Source organism: Mauremys mutica, chromosome 1 (genome assembly GCF_020497125.1).
Source record: "Mauremys mutica isolate MM-2020 ecotype Southern chromosome 1, ASM2049712v1, whole genome shotgun sequence".
NCBI lineage: Eukaryota > Metazoa > Chordata > Testudines > Geoemydidae > Mauremys > Mauremys mutica.
In genome coordinates, this window is record NC_059072.1 from 215,939,236 (window position 1) to 215,951,640 (window position 12,405).

The 12,405-nt window shown below is 42.5% G+C and overlaps 1 protein-coding gene across 13 annotated transcripts in view; it reads left to right on the top strand.

The window, feature by feature from the left end:
* DMD (dystrophin) overlaps positions 1–12,405 on the top strand; it is a 2,044,659-nt gene that overhangs the window by 779,328 nt on the left and 1,252,926 nt on the right. For all 13 annotated transcript variants that reach the window (XM_044996713.1, XM_044997415.1, XM_045002732.1 and 10 more), the window contains 2 exons: positions 3,699–3,800; positions 3,896–4,003. In XM_044996713.1, the coding sequence (XP_044852648.1) occupies positions 3,699–3,800; positions 3,896–4,003 (210 nt within the window). The remainder of the gene's footprint in view (positions 1–3,698; positions 3,801–3,895; positions 4,004–12,405) is intronic.

A 12,405-nucleotide genomic window follows, 5' to 3' on the forward strand; every position in this document is an offset into this window, starting at 1 on the left:
TATACAGGTTGAGTGTGTTGCACAGATTTTATGATGGCACTAGATTGTGCATGTGTGTGGTGTAGATGGCACAGTTAGAGAGCTAGCTGCACTTCTGGCTCCAATCTGGTCTCTTTGAGTGCATCCCTTAGTTTTTAGGCCCCGGGCCGTCACCTTTCTCAGGGTGAAATCGTGTGCTTCTCCCACTCTTAAACCAGGTTCCAGGCTACAGCACCTTGAGGTCTAACAATACTTACCCAGCAGGCCCAATTGCATGTATTCCTTTCAGAAGCTTATGACTGGTGGTTAATACCAGTGACCACACACCTTTCTCAAACCAAAGTATTGTTTAGTCTAAAACACAAAGGGAAAAAAATAACACAAGAGTAAAGGGATTTTAACGCAACAAAAAGGTCAATACTCACATCTGTCTTACCATCAATCCTCCTTACCATCAACCTTGTCGTAGTGGGCCATGCAGGGCTTGCTGCTTCAGATTCGCCAGTGGAAGCTGTCTGTTCACTGCAGACAGATTCCTCACAACTGCCTCCCCACCTACAGAGTGGCTGTTTAACTGTTCAATGTCTTTTTGATTCCAAGTCTTGGCAGAGAAAGTCTTGTAAATTTGGCTGGAGCCTGGAAGTAGCATCTTCCCAGCTATTAACTTAGGCTCCCTCTCTTAATGATACCTGCTGTGTTTACTGGGAGGTTGATTATCTGGAGTTATTTGCTGCCTTTCTACTAATTTCCTAACAACCCTGCTATTAAACTAATCCAACATATGCACACAGTTAGCATTCCAGTGTTCCAATATAGGCATACAGCAACTATCCCAAATAACCTGGTCATATCCAGTATTCATAAATAGGCACTATATCCTTCACAACAGATATGTATTAATAGTCTCTTACAAGTAGGGCTAGAGATAGCAACAACATTCTAAACTAAATTAACTGGTGATTGATCTGAAAAAAATAGATGACATTTAAGCGTACAGATTGAAGAAAGAACTTGTCAACTGTGCACATGCAATATGCACACACATACTTGTGCCTTCACTTTGCAGAAACATGGAATTCTAATGCTTGCACAAATCCTTTAAATAGTCTTAACACCTGCATACGTGCCAGGCGTTGGTATTTGTAACTATTGGGTTCTGCTAGTGTAAATAAATAATAATGCTTGCAAATTAGACTACATAAAGAGCATACACAAGTGTTTGCTGGCAGGCAGAAAAATATATACCTGCACAAGTGAAAGCCAAGGAATGAAAATTCAAATGGAACAGTAAAGCAGTATTTTGGGTACAGCTGTGTGGTGAAAGATAATTCTGTTTTGTAAAGGATTTTGATATTTCAAACTTCCATTTCTTTCTGACGGTAAGGAAAGGCAAACATTTCAAAGTTCTCTATGAAAGGGAAATGAAGTCCTGGCTCTGAGGCAGGCTGAAGGGTACCTGGGAGGCTGGAAGTTCAAGCTTCCCAGTAGCTCACCAGCTGAGCTGTCAAGAAATCAGGCCATTTTCTGAAGTTGCCTGTGTCCAATTACAACTCTGACTAAATCAGTCTGTCACCATCAAACGTTTTTAGTTAGACAAATCAGCATTCTGTCGTGGAAGAAGAGTCTTCCATCAGAAAATTTCTGACCAGCTGTATTTCTGAATATGTTCAAGATGGTGGTTGTGACCTTGGTGGTGTGTTTTTCTGCTTCTGTGTCTGTCCTTTTACTGTGATCTCCCCTAAATTTCAATGGAAAAAAAATCCCCACAAAATACATACTACAATCCTTTCCCTGGGGGAAAAAAACTTTTTCATAGTATGTTGGCATATTTCCTCAATAAGCTGAACATCAGAGTCAGTACCTGTGAAAGCCAGTAAAAAAAAAAGATTTGTGAAATACTGTTGAAGTTAAATGGGAGTCTGAAAGGTGGTCACCCCTGGAGTGCAGTCAGGGATACTCACATACAGAAGTTTTTGAAATGTGTATTAACTGAGCTTGTAAAACTTGATCACATTAATTTTTATGGAAAGCAAACAAAAGGGGCATATACATGGATAAAATTATTTAATGAAAAAAAATCAAATGGCTATTTGTGGAAAGCTTTTTTATGCATTATTTGTCCAGATCTAATATTGAAACTAAACTAATACCCATTAGGACATTCCTTAATAAAATACTGAGAGCATGAACTTTAATCTGAACTCAAAAAATCTAGCAGCATAGTTTGTACCTGTACATCCAGATGTTAGGGAAGTGGGTATTCCTCAGTCTTATGGTATCAAGTGCATATGCTGCTTGAAAAAAATGGCACTGTTTTAAATCTACCATTCTCTCTCTGAAGGTTGATCAGTGATATTTTTTATGTTTCTAATGTGTGTCAGTATAAGATTTCAGACAACTCTTCATATTGGAAATTGTTCATTTAATGTATGAGAGCAGTTCTGGTTTGCTTCTTAATGAAGTGGAAAGCATGTCACACGCTGACTTTTCAGCTGTGGCATGCAGTCAGTATTATGCCTGGCCGCACAGTCAGATGACATCTGCAATGTTCCTTTTACTTTACTGAGGAATGTGACATAACATTCATGCAATTCCTACTACAGAACGTTGCTGGATCCTGTACTCATGCTGTAGATCCATGGTATTGCTGCACTGTATGAGAGGTTGGGGTGTGTGTGGGGGGAGGGGGGAATAAGAATTTTTGTTTTTGTTTTAAAAGTCAACTATTTAGATGCTGCATTTTTGTTATCATAAACAACAATCCCTACCATGGACACAATTCTTTCTTTAATTACTAATATACTAATAAATGGTGAAATTTGAAGAGACCCCTTGCCACAAACCGTGTGCATGAGATCAACAGCAAGGAAGCATATGATGGCATGGGCTGCAATAACATTTTTACTGCTATTTGTTTGGGAAGACCTGAATAACTCACTTGGGGCACTCATGAGTAATGCACTCGTTCTAAACTTGTGGCAAAAAAAGAGCTTTACAGCACCCTGCACAATCACAACTACATTACCTCTCGCCTCTTATTTTAGGCATTTGTCTCTGAAGTGAGGAAGTAAGAGACAGAGCTGAATTTTTGCTAAAAATGGAGAGCGAGAATATGTTTTTTGTTTTTTGTTTTTTTTAAACCATGAATCATGCAAGAATCTCAAATGGTAATAGTGTGCATGTATACAGATATCCATTAGGCGATAGAAAATGACTTAATTAGTGCTTTGGAGAATTTTTGCTTCAATAATTCTCACTGGAACATTGTAGAAAAATAAAGGACTTTGATCTTCTATGCTGACAATGCTATCCTATAGCAGATAGGAATAATCTGAGTGCATCTGGGACTTTACCATTATAATCAAGACTCTGGACAACCCTAATTACATTTCAAATTGTTGTGTTTTTGGCAGCAGCAAGTTTAGAAACCACAGTAGTATCAGACATAATGGAGCTATACTATCCATATCTTGGTATTTAAATGCTTCCCTTTTCTTGGCTTTACTGCTGCACAAATTCTTTATGTTGCACTTCTGTTTCAAACAATACTGATATCCAATTCAGGATAACACACAACGTTTTATGATTTTAAGAGTGAGATTTAAACGGGAGGGTTATCAAAGTATTTTCATCAAGATTTTCAATGCCATGGGAAAATATTATGAGCCTCAATAACACTAAATGTGTACTAAGTGGTGTGTGTGCTGCTTTCTTTTTAGGATCTGGGAGATCGGTGGGCAGCCATTTGTAGATGGACAGAGGATCGCTGGGTCCTTCTGCAGGATATTCTTCGGAAGTGGCAGCAATTTGCTGAGGAGCAGGTGCATAATGTTAGCAGTTATAAACCAGAACATTGTTCAGAAAATTGCACTCTGAATGGTCTTACTGAAGGCTTTTCCTTCTCAATTTCTTTCAGTGCCTTTTCGATTCATGGCTTACAGAGAAAGAGGATGCAGTGAGCAGGATTCATACAACTGGCTTTAAAGATCAGAATGAAATGCTTGCCAGTCTGCGAAAGTTGGCTGTATGTATTTTTCCATCCAGTTTTTTTGTTCTGCTTTCCTCATTCGTGAGTCTAACTGCACATTTCGGTCCAGCCAGTTGAACAGCTTCCATGTTTCTTGGGATGACTGGTATCTGGAGAGCATGGAGACTGATTTTGCTTATGAAAGAACTACATTTCTTCCACTTGACTTTGCAACCTTAGTAGTGTTCTCTGAACATATTTTTTCTGTTATATACATTTACAACATTAATATCTAATTTGTATATATGTATATATAAAATAAACACACAGCTTCAGTTCACAATGTTGTGTTGTATGTGTATAGTTTATTTTATATAAATAATATTAGACACAAATATGTTTAAAAACACTAATAAGGTCACAAAGTCAGACTCAAAAGTTAGGAAATGCCAGATTTAAGGGTACCTGTACACCATAATTCAGCCCTCTTGTGAGTATATATTATGATATAGTCTTGAATTACATGATCATGTACTATTTTTCCACAGAGGACTCTTGCCATATTAAGTGAATGGGTAGTTAGTTATTGACTATTTCTTTGTATCCTATTCATTCAGTGGGTGGGCCATGATCATATTTATTGAACACCATCCAAACCCAGCAGACACTACAAAATTATTAATTTACCCCTGGGCATTTTTATGGTTCTCTCACCATAGTATCTGAGGGTATGTCTACACTATGGGATTATTCCGATTTTACATAAACTGTTTATTTTAAAACAGATTGTATAAAGTCGAGTGCACGCGGCCACACTAAGCACAGTATTTCAGCGGTGTGCGTCCATGTACCAAGGCTAGCGTTGATTTCCGGAGCATTGCACTGTGGGTAGCTATCCCATAGTTCCGCAGTCTCCCCATTGGAATTCTGGGTTGAGATCTCAATGCAAAAACAGTGTCACGGGTGATTCTGGGTAAATGTTGTCACTCAATCCTTCCTCCGTGACAGCAATGGCAGACAATCATTTCGCGCCCTTTTTCCCTGGATTGCCCTGGCAGATGCTATAGCATGGCAACCATGCAGCCCGTTTAGCCTTTTGTCACTGTCACCGTATGTGTACTGGATGCTGCTGACAGACGCGGTACTGCAGTGCTACACAGCAGCATTCATTTTCCTTTGCAAGGTAGCAGAGACGGTTACCAGCTATAGCACGGTCTGCAATTGGAAATTGGCGATGACGTTTATCAGTCATTTTGCACCGTTTGCAATTGGAAATTGGTGATGACGATTATCAGTCCTTTTGTACTGTCTGCTGCTGTCATGGGTGCTCCTGGCTGGCCTCACTGAGGTCGGCCGGGGGCGCATGGACAAAAATGGGAATGACTCCTTCTTTATGTTTTGTCTAAAAATAGTCAGTCCTGCCTAGAATATGGGGCAAGTATACTAGAGAACCAGAGAGCACAGCCGCTCCGGGTCAGAGCCCCAGAGATCCCACAGAAATGATGATGCCATTCTAGGGGGTGTCCCTGCAACAACCCCACCTGTTGCTTCCCTCCTTCCCCAACCCTCCTGGGTTACCATGGCAGTGTCCCCCCCATTTGTGTGAGGAAGTAATAAAGAATGCAGGAATAAGAAACACTGTCTTTTTAGTGAGATAAAATGAGGGGGAGGCAGCCTCCCGCTGCTATGATAGTCCAGGCAGTACAGATTCTTTATTAGACATGAAAGGGGGGGGCTGATGGAGCTCAGCCCCCAGTTGCTATGATGAGGATGGTTTTCAATCCTTTTGCACCATCTGCTGGGAATGACCAGGAGTCATTCCCATTGTTGCCCAGGCGCCCCCGGCCGACCTCACCGAGGCCAGCCAGGAGCACTCGGGATGATGAAGACGGTTTTCCACCATTTTGCACCGTTTGCCATCAGGAAAGGAAGGGGAGGGGATGCTGCTGTTCAGCGCCGCAGCACCGTGTCTACCAGCAGCATGCAGTAGACATATGGTGACATTGAAAAAAGGTGAGAAATGTTTTTTTCCCCCTTTTCTTTCACGGGGGTGCAAATTAATGAGATATACCCTGAACCACCCGGGACAATGTTTTTACCCTTCAGGCATTGGGAGCTCAGCCAAGAATGCAAATGCTTTTCGGAGACTGCGGGGACAGTGGGATAGCTGGAGTCCTCACTACCCTCTCCCTCCCTCCCTCCATGAGCGTCCATTTGATTCTTTGGCTTTCCGTTACGCTTGTCACACAGCACTGTGTTGTGTCCCTGCTGTGGCCTCTGTCTGGAGATTTTTTCAAATGCTTTGGCATTTCGTCTTCTGGAACGGAGCTCTGATAGAACAGATTTGTCTCCCCATAAAGTGATCAGATCCAGTATCTCTCGTATAGTCCGTGCTGATCAGCACTCCATGCTGGGCAAACAGGAAATGAAATTCAAAAGTTCGCGGGGCTTTTCCTGTCTACCTGGCCAGTGCATCCGAGTTCAGATTGCTTTCCAGAGCAGTCACAATGGTGCACTGTGGGATACCGCCCGGAGGCCAATACCGTCGAATTGCGGCCACACTAACCCTAATCTGACATGGCAATACCAATTTCAGCGCTACTCCCCTCGTCGGAGAGGAGTACAGAGATCTGTTTTAAGAGCCCTTTAAATCGATATAAAGGGCTTTGTTGTGTGGATGGTGCACCATTAAATTGGTTTAACGCTGCTAAATTCGGTATAAACGCGTAGTGTAGACCAGGCCTGAGTGCTTCTCAAGCATCAGTATATTTTTCTTCACAACCCCTCTGGCCTTCTACCAGCTCAGTGCTCTTTCCTGGAAATGAAAAACATGCAGTTCATCATCTTTATTCAGTGAAACATACTACTTTGCATTCTATAACTTTGTACGTGAGAGTCTTGCAATCCCGGCCAGGCTTAAGACTAGGTTTGCCAACTTTCTAATTGCAGAAAACCAAAGTCCCTTGCCTTGCCCTTTCTCTGAGGCCACACCCCCACTCACTCCATCCCCTCCTCCTTCCATCACTCACTTCCCCCACCTTTGCTCACTTTCACTGGGCTGGGGCAGGAGGTTGGGGTACATGAGGGAGTGGGGCTCTGGGGTGAGGGGTTGGGGTGCACAAGGGGGCTCCAGGCTGGGGCCAAGAGATTTGGAGAGCAGGAGAGGATGTCGGCTCCAGGGTGGGGCTGAGGATAAGGGCTTGGGGTAAAGGGCGGGGTTCCAGGTTGGGGCAGAGGGGTTCAGAATGTGGGAGGGAGTGCAGGCTCTGGGAGCGAGTTTGGTGCAGGAGGGGGCTCAGGACTGGAGCAGGGGGCTCGGGGCTCTAGCTGGGGTGCAGGAGGAGAGGTTGGGGTGAGGGCTCCAGGCAGTGCTTACTTCAGGTGGCTCCTGGAAGTGGCCAATATGTCCCTGTGTCCTCTAGGTGCAGGGACGCTCAGCGCACTGCCCTCACCCACAGGCACTGCTCCAGCAGCTCCAGTTGGCTGTGGTTTCCAGCCAATGAAAGCTGCAGAGCTGGTGCTCATAGCAGGGGCTACAGGGATATGCCGGCCACTTCCAGGAGCTGCACAGAGCCAGGGTAGGGAGAGAGCCTCTCTTAGCCCCTCTGCGCCGCTGACCGGACTTTTAATGGACTCTAATTGAGATGCTTGCTGCATCTGGATCTTGATATGTTTTGATTTTGGTGGTGCTTTCTGAAATGAAAAATGAAAAAACGAGCATAGAGTGACAATTCATTGTACTTTAAAAACAGTTCAGACTGGGCAGGGGCAGAGAAGAGCAACTAGGATGATCAGGGGAATGGAAGGCCTATCTTATGAGAGGAGATTGGAAGAGCTTGGCTTGTTTAGTCTAGTGAAAAAAAGGCTGAGAAGGGTATATGATTTCTCTACAAATACCTTAGTGGGGTAAACACCAGGAAGGGTGAAGAACTATTTAAGATGAAGGACAGTGTTGGCTCAAGAACAAATAGACTGTCCATGAATAAATTCAGACTGAAAGTTGGAAGGTTTCTAACCATCTAAGGCACAGCCTCCCAATAGGAGTTGTGAGGGCAAACAACTTAATTAATTTTCAGAGAAAGCTGGACAAATGTCTGAGTGCAATTGTATGATGGGGTTGCTTGTGATGGCAGGCAGCAGAGCTCAAGAGCCCTGTGAAACACTTCCAGTTTGTCTTATATTCCTAAATGTTCAAGCTTCAGGATTTCAGCTGGCCACTTGCAGGGGTCAAGAAGAGATTTTTTTTTTCCAACCAGTGTATTCTAGGAGGGTATTTTTATATTTTTCCTCTGAATCACCAGGGACGGCCACCTTCCTCTCAGTGTGTGGGTACACATCACTTGCCAGGATTATCTCTGTATATTTCACCTAATCATTTCCCTGCCATTGTGGGGGGTTGGGACACTAAAGCACCTTGGTCCTCCTGCTCTCTGCCTGAGGCACATAATAGTCTGGTCTCCTGTGGGTTATAATACTTTGGTCTAATTTTGGGTTTAGTGTGCAGATGCTGGGTGGGTGTTGTTGGTCTGTGATATGCAGGAAGTCAGACTAGATGATCTGGTGGTACCTTCTGACCTTAAACTCTGTCGTTCTCAGTGTTAAATAATTTCACAAATTAACATGACTGTGCCTACAATAAGATGGAGGGGTACATTTTCACCTCCATGTTTATGCAGTGAAGGTGAAAAACTGTCTTTGTTAAAAGCAATTGTGCAAGTAATCTGTTCTTGTGCACCTACTATTTATTTAGATATGTAGAAGAACATTGGTTCATGGATAACATAACATCCATGTAAAGCGGAGTTTTAACAGTTTACAAACTGTGAAATTTTTCAGCCAGCATGTTACTGCTGGGTTATAACTGCCTATTTAGTTAAAATAATTAAATCAATTTCAGGTATATGAAATAATATTGACTATATTTAGTTGTCTTGTACTATGTATAGAAATCTTTTGGCCTTTGGTATATGAAAAATTTATGGTATTATTACTGTAAGTTGTTTCAATAATTCTCAGATGTGCTTAGAATTCAAAATATGTTGGCCTCACTGTGAACAAATTAAAGGTATTTTTAAAATAAAATTTAAAAAAATCTTACTGTTTGATTGTTTAAACTAATTAACAGATATCTAGCAGCTGGTCCAGAATTGATGGTAAATATCCCTGCTGATTTAGACAGTGACTAAGAATTTAATGCTCCTTAAAATATGCCACAATTTGAGACCCAAAACTCAGGCCATCTGTTATAATAACCTTAAGCATGCATAGCTGTGGATACACTGTGCTAACCCTTTTTTTCCTTCTGCCAAACATAATTTTCCATGGTCTGAAATATAGTCTTTTAGTCAATACTGTTAAAGCGAATGACAGTATAGAATCTAGAAGGTATTCTTTGGAATTGAGCTTTTACTTTGACTAAAGCTCATTTTAGGATTATGCCCATGCTTTTACTTTACCACAAAAGGATTCTGCTTAAATTTGTTTACATTTTCATTTGTTTCATCAGAATTCTAGTCCTGTAACCAGTCAGTGAGCTGTGATTGACTTGTCAGAGAGTTGAATATAGGGCTTTCATGTAACCAGGGCCAGCCTGAGGTGTTGTGTTGTCCCTTTGTGAGGAGAAAAATGTGAAGACAAAGTCCAGCATTGTTCAGCAATGTAGCACATTTTAGGGTTTGGCAAGCAGCAAGAGAATAGAATGGTTTGTCACAGGTTCTGAGAAGGGAGGATATCACTAATTTGCAGGAGTGATTAAAAGTATACTTGTCATAATTGATTCCTGCAGGTTTGGGGTCGGGCCTCCAAGTTCTTCTTTCCTAGTTGATTGAAGACGTCATGTCAAGAAGGAGAGATTTTCCTTTGAGTAATTTTATCTAAACTCCAATTAATGGAATATACATGTATACTTGTTATTAAGTATGTGTCCTCTGGAAAGCAGTGTCCATTGACCCCCAACCGTCCTCATGGAAATGACTGTTGTAACCCATTTTTAGGTAAAGGGCCCCACCACCAACCTTACCCCATTCTTGTTCTTGCAACTATTGGTTGGTTAGCCAGAATTATTTGCTAGCAGCTGCTGATTCTTTATTAGATGAGACTGTATGGACATGTTTTCTAAAGTCCCATTGTAATTTCCATAGTTTTCACAAGATGGATGAGGCTTTCAGTATTGAATTATCATGGTACGTTGGAAGTAACACTCCCTTTTTAATATCTTTGAACTATGGTAGCAGACAGGCAGAGTATCCATTTAACTGAATGATAATTGTCTTTTAGAATTAGGACCTGTCCCTGTCCCATCAGAAATCCAAGTGGGCAGGTAGGTTGTCTTAGGTGTATAAACATTTATATTCACTCATCCTGCACCGCGTTCTTATTGCTGCTGTTGCAACAACCTAGGGAATAGTTGATCATCCTTCTCTTTCTCCCAGTTTAACAAATGTCATGAAGATGAGGATTGCCAGCTGTTTGATAATGTTGACCGCATATACTTGGAATATACTTCTATTGTTGGACTACCTTCTTGGAATATACTTCTTGGAATATACTTGGAATATACTTCTATTGTTGGACTACCTTCTGGAGAAAGTGAAGAAGTGATTGTCATGGTCTGTCATTGAGATGCAAAGTGTGCCCTTTATTTGACACATGACATTTTAGGTTACATCTACACAGCCGGGGGCAGCAACCCTGGGATGACAGACTTGGGCTTGAGCTACCAAACTAAAAATAGCTGTGTGAATGTCACAGCTTGGGTTCTGATGCCTAGGGAGGCATGTAGCACAAGCCCAAATCTGTCGACCTGGGCTTGGAAGTTCACTACTGTTGACTGCCACTGACTATGTAAAAGGACCATTTGATGCAGCGACTTGCTCAGTGGCCTCACTTTGCAGGATGGCCTGGTTTAGGAGTACAAATGGATGTAAAGGCTCTCCATTTCTGATAAGGCCAACTTGTTCAGGGAGAGGACAAATTAGGCTGTGGAGCAGGACACACAACTCGGATTCACACTGATTTCCTTAGACTTGAATTAAAGGAGGGAAATTTGACTTTATTACCCATGTTAATGTCTTGTTCCTTAGTCTCTTCCAATAGAAAATTGCTATCTCCCTTCCTCCTGGTTTCCAGGGGTTATTGGGAATTCCAAACAGGACCAACCACATATTACATTAGTAGCGCCTACTTGGGCACTTTAGTTTTGGCTCCCAGATTTCCAGGTCTGGCATCAGAACCTCTAGTCTAACTGTTAAATCTTCTTTATCTCCTTTTGAAAAGTGAGGGTAATTTTCTCTAGCCAGATCCTTAAGCCTGCCAGCATCTTAGAGATGCTTAGAGATCGTGTTAATTCATGTGCATTCTGGCAGTTCAGAGAAATTCAAAGAACTCTCCTGAAGAGTCTTAAGCCTTCAGTAAGAAAAAACTCTGATTTCATAGAATCATAGAAGATCAGGGTTGGAAGGGACCTCAGGAGGTCATCTAGTCCAACCCCCTGCTCAAAGCAGGACAAATCCCCAACTAAATCATCCCAGCCAGGGCTTTGTCAAGGGCTCCTGATCTTAAAAACCTCTAAGGAAGGAGATTCCACCACCTCCCTAGGTAACCCATTCAGTGCTTCACCACCTTCGTAGTGAAAAAGGTTTTCCTGATACCCAACCTAAACCTCCACCACTGCAACTTGAGACCATTACTCCTTGTTCTGTCATCTGCTACCACTGAGAACAGTCTAGATCCATCCTCTTTGGAACCCCCTTTCCAAAGTTGAAAGTAGCTATCCAATTCCCCCTCATTCTTCTCTTCTGCAGACTAAACAATCCCAGTTCCCTCAGCCTCTCCTCATAAGTCATGTGCTCCAGCCCCCTAATCATTTTTGTTGCCCTCCGCTGGACTCTTTCCAATTTTTCCACATCCTTCTTGTAGTGTGGGGCCCAAAACTGGACACAATACTCCAGATGAGGCCTCACCAATGTCAAATAGAGGGGAATTATCATGTCCCTCGATCTGCTGGCAATGCCCCTACTTTTACTGCCCAAAATGCCATTAGCCTTCTTGGCAACAAGGGCACATTGTTGACTCATATCCCACTTCTCGTTCACTGTAACCCCTAGGTCTTTTTCTGCAGAACTGCTGCCTAGCCATTCAGACCCTAGTCTGTAGAAGTGCATGGGATTCTTCCGTCCTAAGTGCAGGACTCTGCACTTGTCCTTGTTGAACCTCATCAGATTTCTTTTGGCCCAATCCTCTAATTTGTCCAGGTCCCTCTGTATGCTATCCCTACCCTCCAGCATATCTACCACTCCTCCCAGTTTAGTGTCATCTGCAAACTTGCTGAGGGTGCAGTTCATGCCATCCTCCAGATCATTAATGAAGATATTGAACAAAACCAGCCCTGGGACCGACCCTTGGGGCACTCTGCTTGATACTGGCTGCCAGCTAGACATGGAACCATTGATCACTACCCA